General features: G+C 48.2%; 1 protein-coding gene across 1 annotated transcript in view; it reads right to left on the bottom strand.

Moving 5' to 3' along the window:
• Positions 1-13,795, bottom strand: part of LOC144098081 (sodium-coupled monocarboxylate transporter 1-like) — a 149,527-nt gene that overhangs the window by 81,315 nt on the left and 54,417 nt on the right. Inside the window, exons 8-9 of the mRNA XM_077630635.1 lie at positions 8,698-8,786; positions 285-394 (exon numbers count right to left, since the gene is read on the bottom strand). Of these exons, the coding sequence (XP_077486761.1) occupies positions 285-394; positions 8,698-8,786 (199 nt within the window). The remainder of the gene's footprint in view (positions 1-284; positions 395-8,697; positions 8,787-13,795) is intronic.

Raw genomic sequence — 13,795 nt, 5'->3', positions numbered from 1 at the left:
ACGGAAAGTTTAAAAATAAAATATAAGGAACCAATATGATTGTTGTAATGCGAATGCAATATAAACCGGTGGTCCTTATGGGTAATAGAGTGGATTCCAACAAAAGGCAAGCGTAACAGGGCGGGGCAGAAGGTTAGGTGGGCGGATGAGATTAATAAGTTTGCCGGGATACGGTGGCCGCAGCTGGCAAAGGTCAGGGTTGATTGGAGAGACATGGGAGAGGCCTTCACCCAGCAGTGGGCGTAGTCAGGCTAATGATGATGATTGGAGCAGTTTGGGTTTACCTGTGCCACGTGTTATCCGCAACACATGATGTTCAGCGTTTTTGAACCGGGGCACAATCACGTCCACGTACAGGATTGCAGCCTGCGAGTTGATCGTAGACGACACTGTGCTGCGCAAGAAAAGAAAAAAACAAGCACTCCAAACTCTTGCCAAAAAACCTCCCGAAATACGCCACCTCATGCAAAGTACTTGCGCTGCTGCAAGCAGAATATACGAACTCCCGCCGGCTAGAGATTTTCTCTAGTATGCGGGTAGGGACGGAAGACTGCCTTCCGTCTCCAGCAGCATGAAAGTAGGTTTTGAAGTTCGATCAAACGTATGAACACCTTGCCTCTACACTAAAACAATGGGTTTAGAGAGGAAAAAATTGGCAGATTTCAATAAACGAATAATTTTGACACAAGCTACCACTTATTTTTCTGATTTGCGTACGAAACCTAAATAATGTTAAATTTTCGCAGTCTCGTGAGTCGCAAGCGTAGTCTCGCAAGCGAGACAGCGCTTGTCCTGTTTTTTACGTGCTCAGCCCTTGTCTTAGTTGTGCGCAGTAACAGTTTATTTAGTCCTGAGTCAATACCAACTAGCCCAAATTGCTGCTTTATTGCAGTCCAAACATCAATACCTATAATTATTAATAGTGTCTTACATTTTTGTATGGATCATTAGGCTTCAGTCCACTTGAAATACGTCGAACGTACATTTAGATAACGTAATAGGTTGTCTCATTATCGTGAATCTTAGTCCAACATGTTGTCGAAGCCATGGAGATATTGAAGTCGAAGGAGAAGCGGATTTCGGTCCGTATTGTAGTCACTTAGAAAAAAATCTTCAGAACTCCTAGCTTAGTTTGCATCCATTCCTGCGCCAACATATTAGCTAATTAGACTCACGACTTACACCATTTATGCATTAACATCACTCTTCACTTTTTGGTGGCCGGACTGGACGCGTAGTGAAGAGAAATAAAAAGATTGAAGGAAGAAGGAAGAGCATAACATATTCTAGGACGTCTCATAGATACGCGTCTGTCATAGCCTGAGTCGCTTTGGGTGGTTAAACTCCATAAACCAAATCGCCAAGCCATAGATACGGGTTTCGATCTATAAAATGCGCATTCCATGGCGTTATATTGACCTGATGAGTTAGAAGAATGCACGTCTTCGCACCGACCGCTGGTGGTCCTTCAAAGGTGGCGGAGGTTAATTCGTAGGAGAGGCGCTAACACGCTCTACTATGGGGCAGATGGGGAAGAGCTTAAATCATTGTAATTTTCATCAGTCACATTTTATACCTGGGGCGATCACTATGGGCGGCAGCAGCGCCACCATTCAGCTTGTCATGAGCCTTTAATTTCAAGTCTCTGAAATCTAGAACATAACGCAGGCTTCACGCCGGAGGGCAGATGCGCTCGGCTAACTGCCAACGGATACTGCCGTGCTTACACCAGTGAACGCGACAAGGAAGCCCGACGCTCTGACAAGGAAAAACAAGAAAAGCACGTGCATAACTTGCTAACTAAGCAAGCAACCTGATCGAGAGCTGTTCAAATACTTTTGACTAGCAGCGCATAAGAGGCGTCCTTGGATACGGTACGCTGCTCCAGCAAAGCGCTTCATGCTGCCACGTACTACTGGTAGTCATAGAGATCGCATTTCTTTAACGCCAGTCTCTTCTAGATAACATATTGGAATCCTTACAAAAGGTAAATATATTCGTTGCTCCTTGATTCTATTAGGCGGAAAGTAACCTTAAATTGTGGACCCGAAAGAACCACTATATCTCAGCGCACAAGGCTACGCTGCACGCGTCCCTTTCAGCGTCCGTGTGCGGGTCATTGCACTCAGATGCCCCACTACTGCGCATGACCAGTAAGTGGGCTCCTTTCCAAGTCCCATACTATGCAGGTGACCGCGGCAGCGATGCCAGATAAGCAGGCAGCGTGCGATCAGGGAAGGTGTTTGAATGTGCGCTGTTGCGACATGTCACTCTGCCTATCGGCATTGCCGTTGCAACGCCCCTTTACCAACCACCTAGAAGTTCCCAAAGCCAGTGCCTTGACGATTGCCGTCCTTCCTACCCCACGGCGAAGGTCAAACGGCGGCCAACATCGAGAAGGTGCCTGATGCGCTACCCGGCGTATCTAACTGCGTCTCCTTCAGCCCCGTCACTGCATCGCACTCAACTTCGGTTAGCACGAGATATTCGTTCGAATCGCGGCTGTCTTGCGTGGGCGTACACCGGAGTAGCGTGCATAGTGTTCTTCGTTCCTTTGCTAGAATTGTTGTGCCGAAACTATGAGTACTTTTTTTTGCCTGAAGTAAGCCGATATTTTATCTCTTTCTTTCCTAAAATAACAGCGCGGAAAACGGGGACTTCAAGGGGAGAAAAACACGGGACAAGCGATGGTCCTGTGTTTTTCTCCCCTTGAAGTCCCTGTTTTCCGCGCTGTTATTTTAAAAATGTATCACCAACTCGCCCGCCTAGCTATCGTATTGAATCCCTTCATATGTGGCGTGTAGTCAGTCGGGTGGTGGTATGAGTCACGAATCCCATTCACAAAAAGGCGTGGCCCTCAAAAGTAGGATATACAGAGATCTTTAACCTTGATTTGTCGACAGCATTTTTACGCTCAGATTACCCGTTTTAAGCTCCCGCAGCGCCCATCTCCGACACTTCATCTCACAACAGAATTGGAGATAGTTTGTTATCCCGCATGAACAGTTCCTCTAGCACGCTGTTACGCATTATTTCTGCGTCACACTACTGCATCTCTTTGTGTTTTCTCCACATGCTCACAAACGCACCCTCGTGCGCATTGTTCTTCTCTCTACGCTATTTAGGCAACATTGACTCCTTCGCCGCCTTTCACCTGGGCCATCTCAGAGCAGTACACTAGGGCATTAATGTTTTTCTACAGAGCAGGCACTGAAATGAACAGTGACTTGCAAAAGAAGGAAAAGAAGAGGTCGACAGGAACAGAAGAGGTCGAGGAAGACTAGTCGTCTATCTCTCGGGAACAGTACCACTGCTCTTGGAGGGCACAAAAAGATTTCGTAACAACGTTCCAATGCTGTTCCCCATTTCCTCTTGATTTCTCTTTTCGCAATGAGGTTAGTGCACGGAGTCTGCGTCCTATTTATGACGTGAAATCAACCGCGCTAGAGTCGAAACAAATAGTTAACAGGGGGATGCCCGAGATCTACACGCTATGAAGAATTCTTTATTTTTTAATTCAAATTTCTTCTTCTTTCTTGCCCACCTTGCTTGGACATCAGCAGCTGGGGTCAGATGTCGGCCGCGAGTAGGTAACACCGCGTAAAAAAACTGGGGTGTTTTAAACTAGCAATATTCCGAAAACTATAGTCTAGAGCGAGTATGCTTGAACACAGCAAATGTTATGGCCGACTATTTTTCTGCGCTCTCAACAATTGTTTCCGAAATCGACAAAAATTAACAAGATGTATCGAAAATTCCATGCTTTCATTGAGATTTTGAGTGTCAGAGCCACGCCGGACATGGTGGTAGTTATGCAAAGTAGGACCGCTTATCCAGATTTTCTGGGTTTGTTCAGCGTGTTTTACGCCACCCTACTTCTGTGGAGATAACAGGATTGAGTCCTAGCGGGGAGGGTATTTCCGCTTTAAACCTCAAGTTGTTTACCTTCTACATTTTCTGATAAAATGTTGTCTGCAGATTTTTACAGTTGTGGATTCACAATTAATCTTCAAACAGAGCTCCCCTTCTCGTACAATTTTATGGTGGCGTACAAAACAGGAGGCATGACTTAAGCGTAGATGACAGCCCCGAAGAATCCATGAGCTTTTAATGAAGCTGCGTTAAGGAAATCAGAAATGAAAAGCACCTTCTGCCCAAAGAACGAAACCCGTGCTGCATATCACGCCGTAGGATAAACTAGGCGTAGCGAAAATGATCTAGTAGGTTTAGCGCTTTCGCCCTTTTGTCGGTGTAAAATACACTTGCCTCTATTAGCCTTATTCCCACAGCCGGCCTTATCTCCACTGCGACTGCGGCGGCGAAAACAGCGTCAGCGATGAAACTGCCCGGTGGTCGAACAGAATGGCGCGCTGGAACGCAAATCTGTTTAGCCGGACCCTGGCTGTTCCCACGTGACTCCACAGCGGATCGTTTTTTTTTTGCTATTGCGTAACGAAAAAAAAAAGCCACAGAGGCGCTAAATCTATTACACGTTCGTATTGCGATTCCGTAAACAGTGGTTGATGCAATTACCAGAAGGGCTCTCACTTCTGGCCTGGTGACGCCACTTGTCTCCAGACAGTGAGCCATTTTTATGATCGACAACACATTTTGGCCCAATTCCGTTTTTGATACTATCGCGTTAAAAAGGAATATGCGGTGGCTGAAATCCACAGAGCAAAGGAAGTAATCCGCATGGCGGCTCTGTTTTGATAGCTCTGACTGTACACAGAAGCAGTACTGCCTCGCAAACCCTAGCAGCCTTTGGAATTTTTAACGCGGGTCTACCGTATCCTCGGTGACTCTAGTGACTGCGGACCACGCTAGAGCTGTCCCTGAAACACCACGCGAATCGCCGAAACAATTCGTTGTGAACACGCCAAGCAGTGCCAAAAAAATCACAGCAATCTAATTACTCTAAATAACGAACAAAATTCTTGGAGCCTACGCGAACTGAAAATCTCAGTCATTTAGAGGTAAATGATTCACCACACTATCGAATTGGTGTAATATACGGTCATTCAGAACTAACACCGGCAAATTATACTATCGTTGTACTATTATCGGCGGTAATTTAGCTCTGTATGAAGATGTGGATGACTCATTAATGCCGCACTTCGTCGTCATCGCTGGTGGCCAGAGCACGAGTCTCGGGCTGACGCTGCTGGCTCCGGCTGGCTGTCTTATGCAGGCGTGACCTGAATGCTGCCTGCGTTGGTCTCTGTGACCCAACAATTAACCCGCTCTTCACTTGGTGAAGGTGTGGGGTTGCCCTTTTAATACTTCATGCTAGTAACCCTTGACAAATAAGAACTCACCCTACATTATGACAATTCGTTTTCATCGGCATTTTTTCGCACATTTTTTAATATCTGTATAAATGTGCAAATTTGCAAGTATTTAATGCAACGTGGGCTTATGTGGGCTTATTTGATGGGCCTCTGAACAAGAAAACTTTCGGGGGCCCATATAAACATTCCCCCTGATTTTCTGTACTTATATTTCCAAATAAAATTAATCCCTTAGATGCTTTCAGCCGTTTAGTAGCAGATGCTGTTCAGGGCGAACGATCCGGGCGCATGTCACTGATGGGAAAAGAAATTGGTAGGCGCTTAAGCTCTGCCTGTAAAGATATGCCGCGATAGCGCTAATGGGTCGCTTCAGCGGACTCTCCTCACACGCAGTCAATGTTTGTTTTGTTCATATTGAGACAATTTATCGCAACACAGGTTTCACTTATCTTTAGCACTTTTCCCACATTGCAGTTTACATAAATACTGCAACTTCTGTGTAAACATTCATTTCACATTGACACTCGGGCCCACGACACCGAAGACGAGCCAGCCCTTGTACGTGGCACACCATCCGTAATGAAACCACCAGCAGCACGCGTAAGCGCCACGGAATCCACAACGTAACCGGCTGCGGTGTCGCTCGTATTCCTTTCATACGCCAGCCAAGCGCTGACTTCACGCCAGATGGCGTGATACTGGCCATCAGCGAAGCTAAGATGACAAGTCTGACCCAGAAGATGTCATGTGCAGTGTGTGGTAAATCTGTAGAAACCATTGAACATCCTATCTTATGTACATTGTGGCAGTGTCCAACCTGATGTCGATGTAGGCACAGTAACTCTCCCGAGGCCCTGGGGTTTACAGATAACATTGGTCATGTGAATGAATCTGCGGCAGAAGTCAGCAAAAATTGACTAAGATTGGTGGCTCAAAAGCAGAGAGCCGACATATGGTTAGGTTTATGGTTGATGGGAGGTTAACGTCCCAAAGCAATTCAGGCTGTGAGAGACGCTGTAGTGAAGGGCTCCAGAAATTTCGACCACCTGGTGCTCTTTCGCATGGTACACGGGCCTCTAGAATTTCGCATCCATCGAAATTCGACCCTACAGTCCCGGATTGAACCCGCGTCTTTCGCGTCAGCAGGCGAGCGCCATAAGCACTGAGCCACCGCGGAGGCTGACATGAGGTTATAAACGCAGGATTAAAAATTTTATTTAAAGGCAACGACAGATTTGTAGACTGTTAACAAAAGGTAACAAATATAAAGAAAAAAAGGCCGCCCATGGTGGCAACTGTCACCACACTGTTTTAAAAGAAAGATTCATCCATTCGTCTATCCATCCGTCCGTCTCTCCGTCCGTCCGTCGACATACAGGGCGGAGGGGACGGACGGACAGGCATGGTGCCTCCATGCGCGCGCACCGCCACCGCTGCTCCACACTCGCACTAAGCAAGTCATGTCGTAGAGTCAAGTAAGAGCGCATAGAGAAGAGAGCTCGCGCTGTAACTGGTCTGTTCTCTACGTGGAGGGTCTCCATAGACGCAGCTCGATGGGAACTAGGAGGGGTGCCTGCTGCACCGGCGGCCCGAAGGTCGGGACTGACCAGTTCCAAAATCCTCTTTCGCAAGATACTGGCACGATGACGCTGACGGCGCAAGAGAAATAGGTGAAGATAATGAGTCCTTAAACGGTATTTACACGGCAGAAGGAGAATCTCCGTATGCGAGGCCGACTGCATACGCGTCACACCCGTTGAGAGGCAGCGCCTTTGCCCAGCTTCTTGTTTGGATCGGGTGGAACAGACGAGGACGGTTTCATTGGTCGGCACAAATCGACCCATCTGCTAAAAATGTTTTTTTTTATACAGGCACGACCTGAGCGTCGTTTATTTTCGCATCTGAGAAGATCGCAGCCAGAGTTGCGGGCGGTGCCTGCGGCTACAACGTTTATGCGTTAGCATTAGAACAAGCATTATCGCAGAAAGTGTCCGGTATTGGCGTGTGAAGCCTCGGTCGGCAGGAAGAATAGGAATGAAAGGAAAATCCCCTCTCCACTTTCGGCGAAGAGGAAGTAAGATGAGGCGAAGTGAGAGAGGAAACAGGAAGAGAGCGTGGGAAGCGACGGCTGGCGAAAGGGACACTCCGGCCTCTAAACAGAGTCGAGGGATAGGGTGAGGGAAGGGGGTTTACGACATATCACATTGTTATCACTTTAGTGGATCGGCAGAGGGAAGATGGGTTACGGCGTGCCACACGGTGATTTTCAGATTGGATCACGCCACCCGCTCCCATTCTGGACCCGACAGCGGCAGCGCCTGCTACCTGCAGGGGGAACACTAACGGTAACGCACACTCTGCCGCGTGAATAACATTGATCATCTGTGAATTTTTTTTTGCTTATTGTTCGTGTGATAACAATGATGTCCCCCTTGATTTCCAGGCTGCACGTTTGGATGCGGCGGCGCGGGCAAGGGAGTGCCGACAGGAGCTAACTTGCGCCACCCTCTGGGCCTAGTTTCCGTGCGAATACGTGTTAACTTTCGATTATATCTCTTAGGTGTTTGTTAAATGCATGAATGCTGCCAGGCACTGAAAAAATTGGTTCCAGAAGATCTCGCTGCAGTACAGGCTACAGCGATGAGGAGAACATGTTTTTCGTTTGAGCTTTTCGTTTTATTAAAAATAAGGCAAAATAGCTTTCACGTGCTTTTTGCTCTATGTTATCCACGGTGTCATCAGTTGCATAATGGGGCAAAAAATGTCTCAGTATGCTTTAGCACTGGTTTTTCCCAAAAGCTCCTTTTTTATCCCTTGGCCTGGGACAGGTACAGGTGTGTTGTAAAACCATTAGCACAATTGGCGTCACCGGAGCAGATGGCGCGCCACTGCGGATTGGAAAGACGGCTGGCACTTTCGTTATCGCCATGTTTGTAACCGCAGCGGAGAGCTTGGTCATCTCATCGTCTGGTAGCACGTCACGTGTGATAATCTTTTTTGCTCACGGCTGTGCTTAAAATCCCCAAAACTCTCGTATGATCACAGAAGAGTGAGTGCCTTATTCGCTGTTATGAAGTGTGCTCCTAGTGGCATCTTGGCGTTTCTGTCAATGGCAGCAGACGAAGGAGTTGGAACTGCATCAGGGTTCTTTCCGGGCGGGCGAATTGTGGTCGTCTAGTGCCCTAACCTGCTGCTACAAATCTCGCGGAAACGAAAACTGGAGCCTAAAAATATTCGACCAGTTATTCATACATAGAGTGGGAAGCACATGCTCTGGTTTTTTAAACGCTAATGCTCGGCTTAATCACCAACAGGAAAAAGTAGCTGAACTAAAAGCTGGCGGGCCCTACCGTTTAAGACGCGAACAAACCTCCAAAGCAAGAGTGATGTACAACGTAATAAATACCTTGTGCCGGCGCTTACGATGCCCGCAAGAAAGAGGCCGGTAAATCCAGGCACATGTATGAGGTTGGTATTGATGTAGTGCGGCAAAATCTGACAGAAAAGAAGACGCCGAACGAGCGTTTCAGATTAACGTTCGTTCAAGAACGTTGAGATAAAAAAAAACATGAACCCGCTTATCAATCGTTATACAACTTAGTTGACACCTGTGCTCTACTGGGTGTTTCCGAGAAGATATATTAGTGTTCTTTCCTGCCTATTCACAATTAATGCTGGTTATGCCACAGGCCAAGTTTAAAAGTCTTATGTATACGCCAAGAGAGATGGCGTTATTTTTGCTCGGTATCACTTCTCTTTACACCTCCCCCAGTATTGTGTTAATAATCAATGTACCTGATCATCATCAGCATCTTGCGCACCTAGCAACAAGTGTGGTATAATTGAATGGTTCATTGATTATTGCTATTGTTCTTATTATCATAAATACGCTTAGAGATAACTCGTTCTTCGTGAGCCAACGTATTTATTGAGACGGATGTGTAAAAAAAGACGTGGTCTGAAATCCCAGAAGATATGCCTGCACATCAAAAGGCCATAAAGAGGTTTCTGTGCAGAACAGTCAATCCCTCTTCCCGCAGTGTACCGCCCACCTAGTGGAAAAATTGCCAACTTTTTCCTTTTTCTGGCGCGTACTTCACTTGGATTAGCGACAACAAATATGCTCTTCTACTTGGTGGCGATTTAAGTGTCAATTTGCTTGTTATTGCTCCTCTTAAAACTCGGCTGTGTGAAGAGCTGGAATATAATACTTCCACCAACTTCACTCACAAGCCCACATGAGTTCATGGTGACAGGGACACATTACAAAATGCAATCATCAAATATATTAGGGAAGAATTGCAACAGGCATTCGGGGTAATACGTGCTGGTATCAGTGTTTGTTTGCCTAAATGTGGATTATAAATTTGTATGGCGCAAGGGCATCTTTGGCCAAAGAGCTCCATCACAGAAGGTATTTTCGATTACCAAAGGTGGGGTCAAAGACCCATTTTCCAAGCATTTCACCCCTGATGAGCTAAGCACCATGCCAGGGGAAAGCTTGTACCTAATGTATCGCTGGCGTGTGCCCGGCGGCACTGAGCATCGAACCGTGGACCTCCCGCATGCGATGTTTGTCTAAATACTTTTTGTCTTATCACTTATCAACTCAAACAGCGTCAACCAAAAATTGATCTCTATAAGGTTCTGACGGGTCATCGCATCAAGATTTCTGAAGCGCGCTAGCACACGTGAGCTGAGATTCAGCATACACTAAGTCTAATGCCGATGGAGGGTATAGCATGAATTTGATATTTTTCAACCGTATAATTATGAGTACTTCCATATAAAGCGAGACTGAAGCAGTAACAGAAAAAAATTCATGGTTAGCACAAGAATGCTTCAGAGCAATTAGGGTGAAATGTGCGTTTAACATGGGTTTTGTGAAAACTAAAAACATCGAGAAAACACGTTTAAAAGCTATTGAAATAAATGGAACAGCATTTTACGGAATGGTTGGAGAACTGTATGGAGAAAACTTTCTAAACAGAGATAAAAATGAGTACGGAAGTTTTATAAATATTTAATCAGTTTAATAAGTACGAACCGAAAGCCGACTACTACCAAGATGACAGTCAAAGGTGCAGTGTTGTTGAGTCTTAGTCGGCAAATTCATTTAACCTTCTTTTCATCTAACGCTCCTAGCAGTCTGTCTAAATAATATACGCGGGCAAGGATATGTGACAGTGCATTCGTGGCCATACCACAAGAGTAAATATTATTAAAACGGTCCAGTAAGCAAAAAAAAAGCTATGCAGGGTTTAACCACGGTTATACCCAAATGTCGAGCGATAGCTCTGCCATGGCTAGACAGACGGTCCCCGCTCCGCTTCTTTGGTGGCTAATGAGGCATGCTTGGTTACGCGGGGTTTATATACGCGCCATACGTTGATGTCACGTCACGTGACCTGACAGTCGTGCCGATTCTACGATACTAATTTGAGGCGAAATTTCAAAGCTCAAGGGTCACAGGGCTGGTCACCATGGTGGACATGAGGCACGTGTACTTTTGGTAGATGTGGTACACCCTGCGGCTTTAGCTTAGTTAAACCTATTATACTGCGAAAGCATTTGCAAATCACAAAGGACAAATTTTGGCAGTGGCCCAGGTTTAGTTTGGAGGTTGCCATCGTGTCGGGCGCGGTCAGTTATATTTGGACATCTGAAATTTAACTTAAAGCTATTGTTAAGCGGCTTATCAAGGCCAGTCAAGGTCAAGGATCGTGCCGACACGGAGATCGACTTTTGCATCTAGTACAGCTATTGCTCTAAAATAGTATCAGTTGTGACGTAGATGGCATTTAGAGCTAAACAGTCGGAGATTGTGACAGAGGAAACTGCTCACGCTGGGCGCTATCAAATCGAGGCCCCTCTCGCAGCCGCACTGTAATTATTGTACTGCAGTGAACGGGGTCCTGAGTGAGAATTACACCCGTCATTGGTGCAGCTGGTCGTATTTTTTTCAATAAGTTAGCAGTTCTAGGGCGGCAATATTCCAAACGTGAATCCAGTCATTTGTGAACTGTCATCTTAGCTGTGTGTTCCAAATTTCCGGACATTGATAATCATGTTATACTTTATTTCTGCGAAGCAGTCACTATCATAAAAGTCCGCCTGGCAAACGGTAGCTGCTGCTCCAGTTCATGAATATACGTAGGCTGCTCATAAGTATTTTTGGCTTCAACCCATATTTCATTCCTTGCCTCTTAGAGCGCGTAGCTTGTTTCGCAGTGACAGAGCTAGCAAATTAGCTCAGCTCTGTGCTCTTATCATGTGTAATGGGACCGACAGGTGCAGCGCAGCGATGAAGCGGACGAGTTCAAGCTGGTCAACGAAGAAGCAGACGAAGTGCAGCTGGGGTTTTCGAACGACGCCTGTGAGTGTGCCCGTTGTGTCGCCGGTCAACCAAGATCAACAGACCTGTGCTTCAAATAAACGCCTTGACACTTGGTGGAGGTGCCTCGGTTCCCGTCCCGGTCCTCATCCTGGAACTTCGAAGTGGAACGCTCCTCGTCTCCGCCACCATGCCGGAAGGTCCGAGTGAACCATCGCAGCCCATCCCTGCCACCGTACTCTGTCACGGGGTGCAGCGCCAGCGTGACCCGTCTCCATTTAGTGGCACCGATGACCAAGACGTCGACGATTGGCTGGCCTCTTATGAGCGCATCAGCACTTACAATCGGTGGGACGATTCCGTGAAACTTAGCAACGTCCTATTCTATCTAACGGACGTTGCCAATCTATGGTTTCGCAACCATGAGGCCGACCTTCCCACCTGGTCGTCCTTTAAAACGAGCTTCGCCGACGTTTTCGGCCGCCCCGCCGTCCGGAAGCTTCGCGCCGAGCAACGTCTTCGTGCTCGATCTCAGCTCCCTTCCGAGACGTTCACAAGCTACATCGAGGACATCGTTGACCTGTGCAAGCGGGTCAACCCCTCCATGTCCGAAGCGGATAAAGTCAACCACATACTTAAAGGCATAGCCGATGACGCTTTCCAGATGCTGCTGGCGAAGAACCCCACCTCCGTCGCTACCGTCATCCAGCTGTGCCAAAGCTTCGACGAACTCCGCAAGCAACGCGCATCTACGCGGCAGTCCGGCGCGCCTGCGGGGGGTCTTGCTGGCTTGGCCCTTGGTGGCTCGTCTGCTGAGCAGTCCCTGTTCATGCAGCAGGTTAAAGACTTCATCCGCGAAGAGATCGCTCGCCAGCTTTCTCTGCTGCATCACATTCCCGACCCCGTCTGCCCTCCGCACGACCTGGCGCCATCTCTCACTCCCACTATCCGTCGTGTTATTCAGGAGCAGGTCGCTGCAGTTCTGCCATCCAGTCCCCCACCGCCTCCTGTGGCAGCGCCGCTCACCTATGCTGAAGCAGTCACCGGTACACGGCGCTCGCCCACCTCTGCCGCCTACCCTAGCAGCCCGGCCTTTTATGCTCCACCGCCGTCTATACCCCCGCCGCAGGCCCCGGTTCGTCGACCCCGCCGAAACCCTACGAACCCCTGGCGTACCGAGGACAATCGACCGATATGCTATTCCTGCGGTCTTCCGGGCCATGTCGCACGCTTTTGCCGTCACCGATCTCCTCGTTCTGGCGATTTCATGCGCAATTTCCGCTACGATTCCGGGCCGCCCTTGCCTAATGTCTCTTCTGCCTCCTCTACACATCGCTCCCAGCACCCTACTCGCCGCTCGCCTTCCCCTCGTCGACGTTCCATTTCTCCGATGCTCCGCCGCCCGGACCCTCTCCCAGAGGAAAACTGACTGTCGCAGTTCAGGAGGCAAGAACTGCGTGTTTTGCGAACTTTTTAAGTCCTCCGTGTTCTCCTGCTAACGTGATTGAGGTGTCTGTTGAAGGCGTCCCCGTTCTCGCGCTCGTCGACACGGGTGCTGCAGTGTCCGTAATTAGTGATGCTCTTCGCCGCAAACTTCGTAAGGTGACAACGCCGCTGTCTGACTTTTCACTACGTACGGCCACCTCTCAGCGCATCCACCCCATCGCAGCCTGCACGGTCCGCGTTTCTATAAACGACGTCGCCTATACCATCGAGTTTGTTGTGCTGACCGCCTGCTCTCACGATGTCATCCTCGGCTGCGATTTCCTCTCGACCCACCGTGCTGTGATTGATTGTGCCCGTGCGGAACTTGAGCTTTCTCCCCTATGTGATGTTTCGTTGCGTGACCTACCTGTGCGCTCCGCTAAGCTTCTGGTAGCTGCCGACACCGACATACCTCCCTCCTCTTCAGCCCTCGTTCCGCTCCGCCCCGACTCTTTCCTCAGCGGCCCTGTTCTTTTCACACCTACCGCAGCCGCCACTCGCCATCAGCGCCTCCTCATTCCATTCGCCGTTGTCTCGATTTCCGATGGCCACTGCGCCATCTATGTCACCAACCCATTTTCTTGCCCGTCGTTTGTTCTTCGCGGCGAATGCCTCGGCTCTATTGAAGAACTGGACCCTGCTCTTGCTTCCGAGTTCTCCGCTACCCGTGCCTGCTCCCCAGTTA

Source organism: Amblyomma americanum, chromosome 7 (genome assembly GCF_052857255.1).
Source record: "Amblyomma americanum isolate KBUSLIRL-KWMA chromosome 7, ASM5285725v1, whole genome shotgun sequence".
Lineage (NCBI taxonomy): Eukaryota > Metazoa > Arthropoda > Arachnida > Ixodida > Ixodidae > Amblyomma > Amblyomma americanum.
Note: the sequence above shows the minus strand (reverse complement) of the source record. Positions and strands in the feature narration are given on the sequence as shown.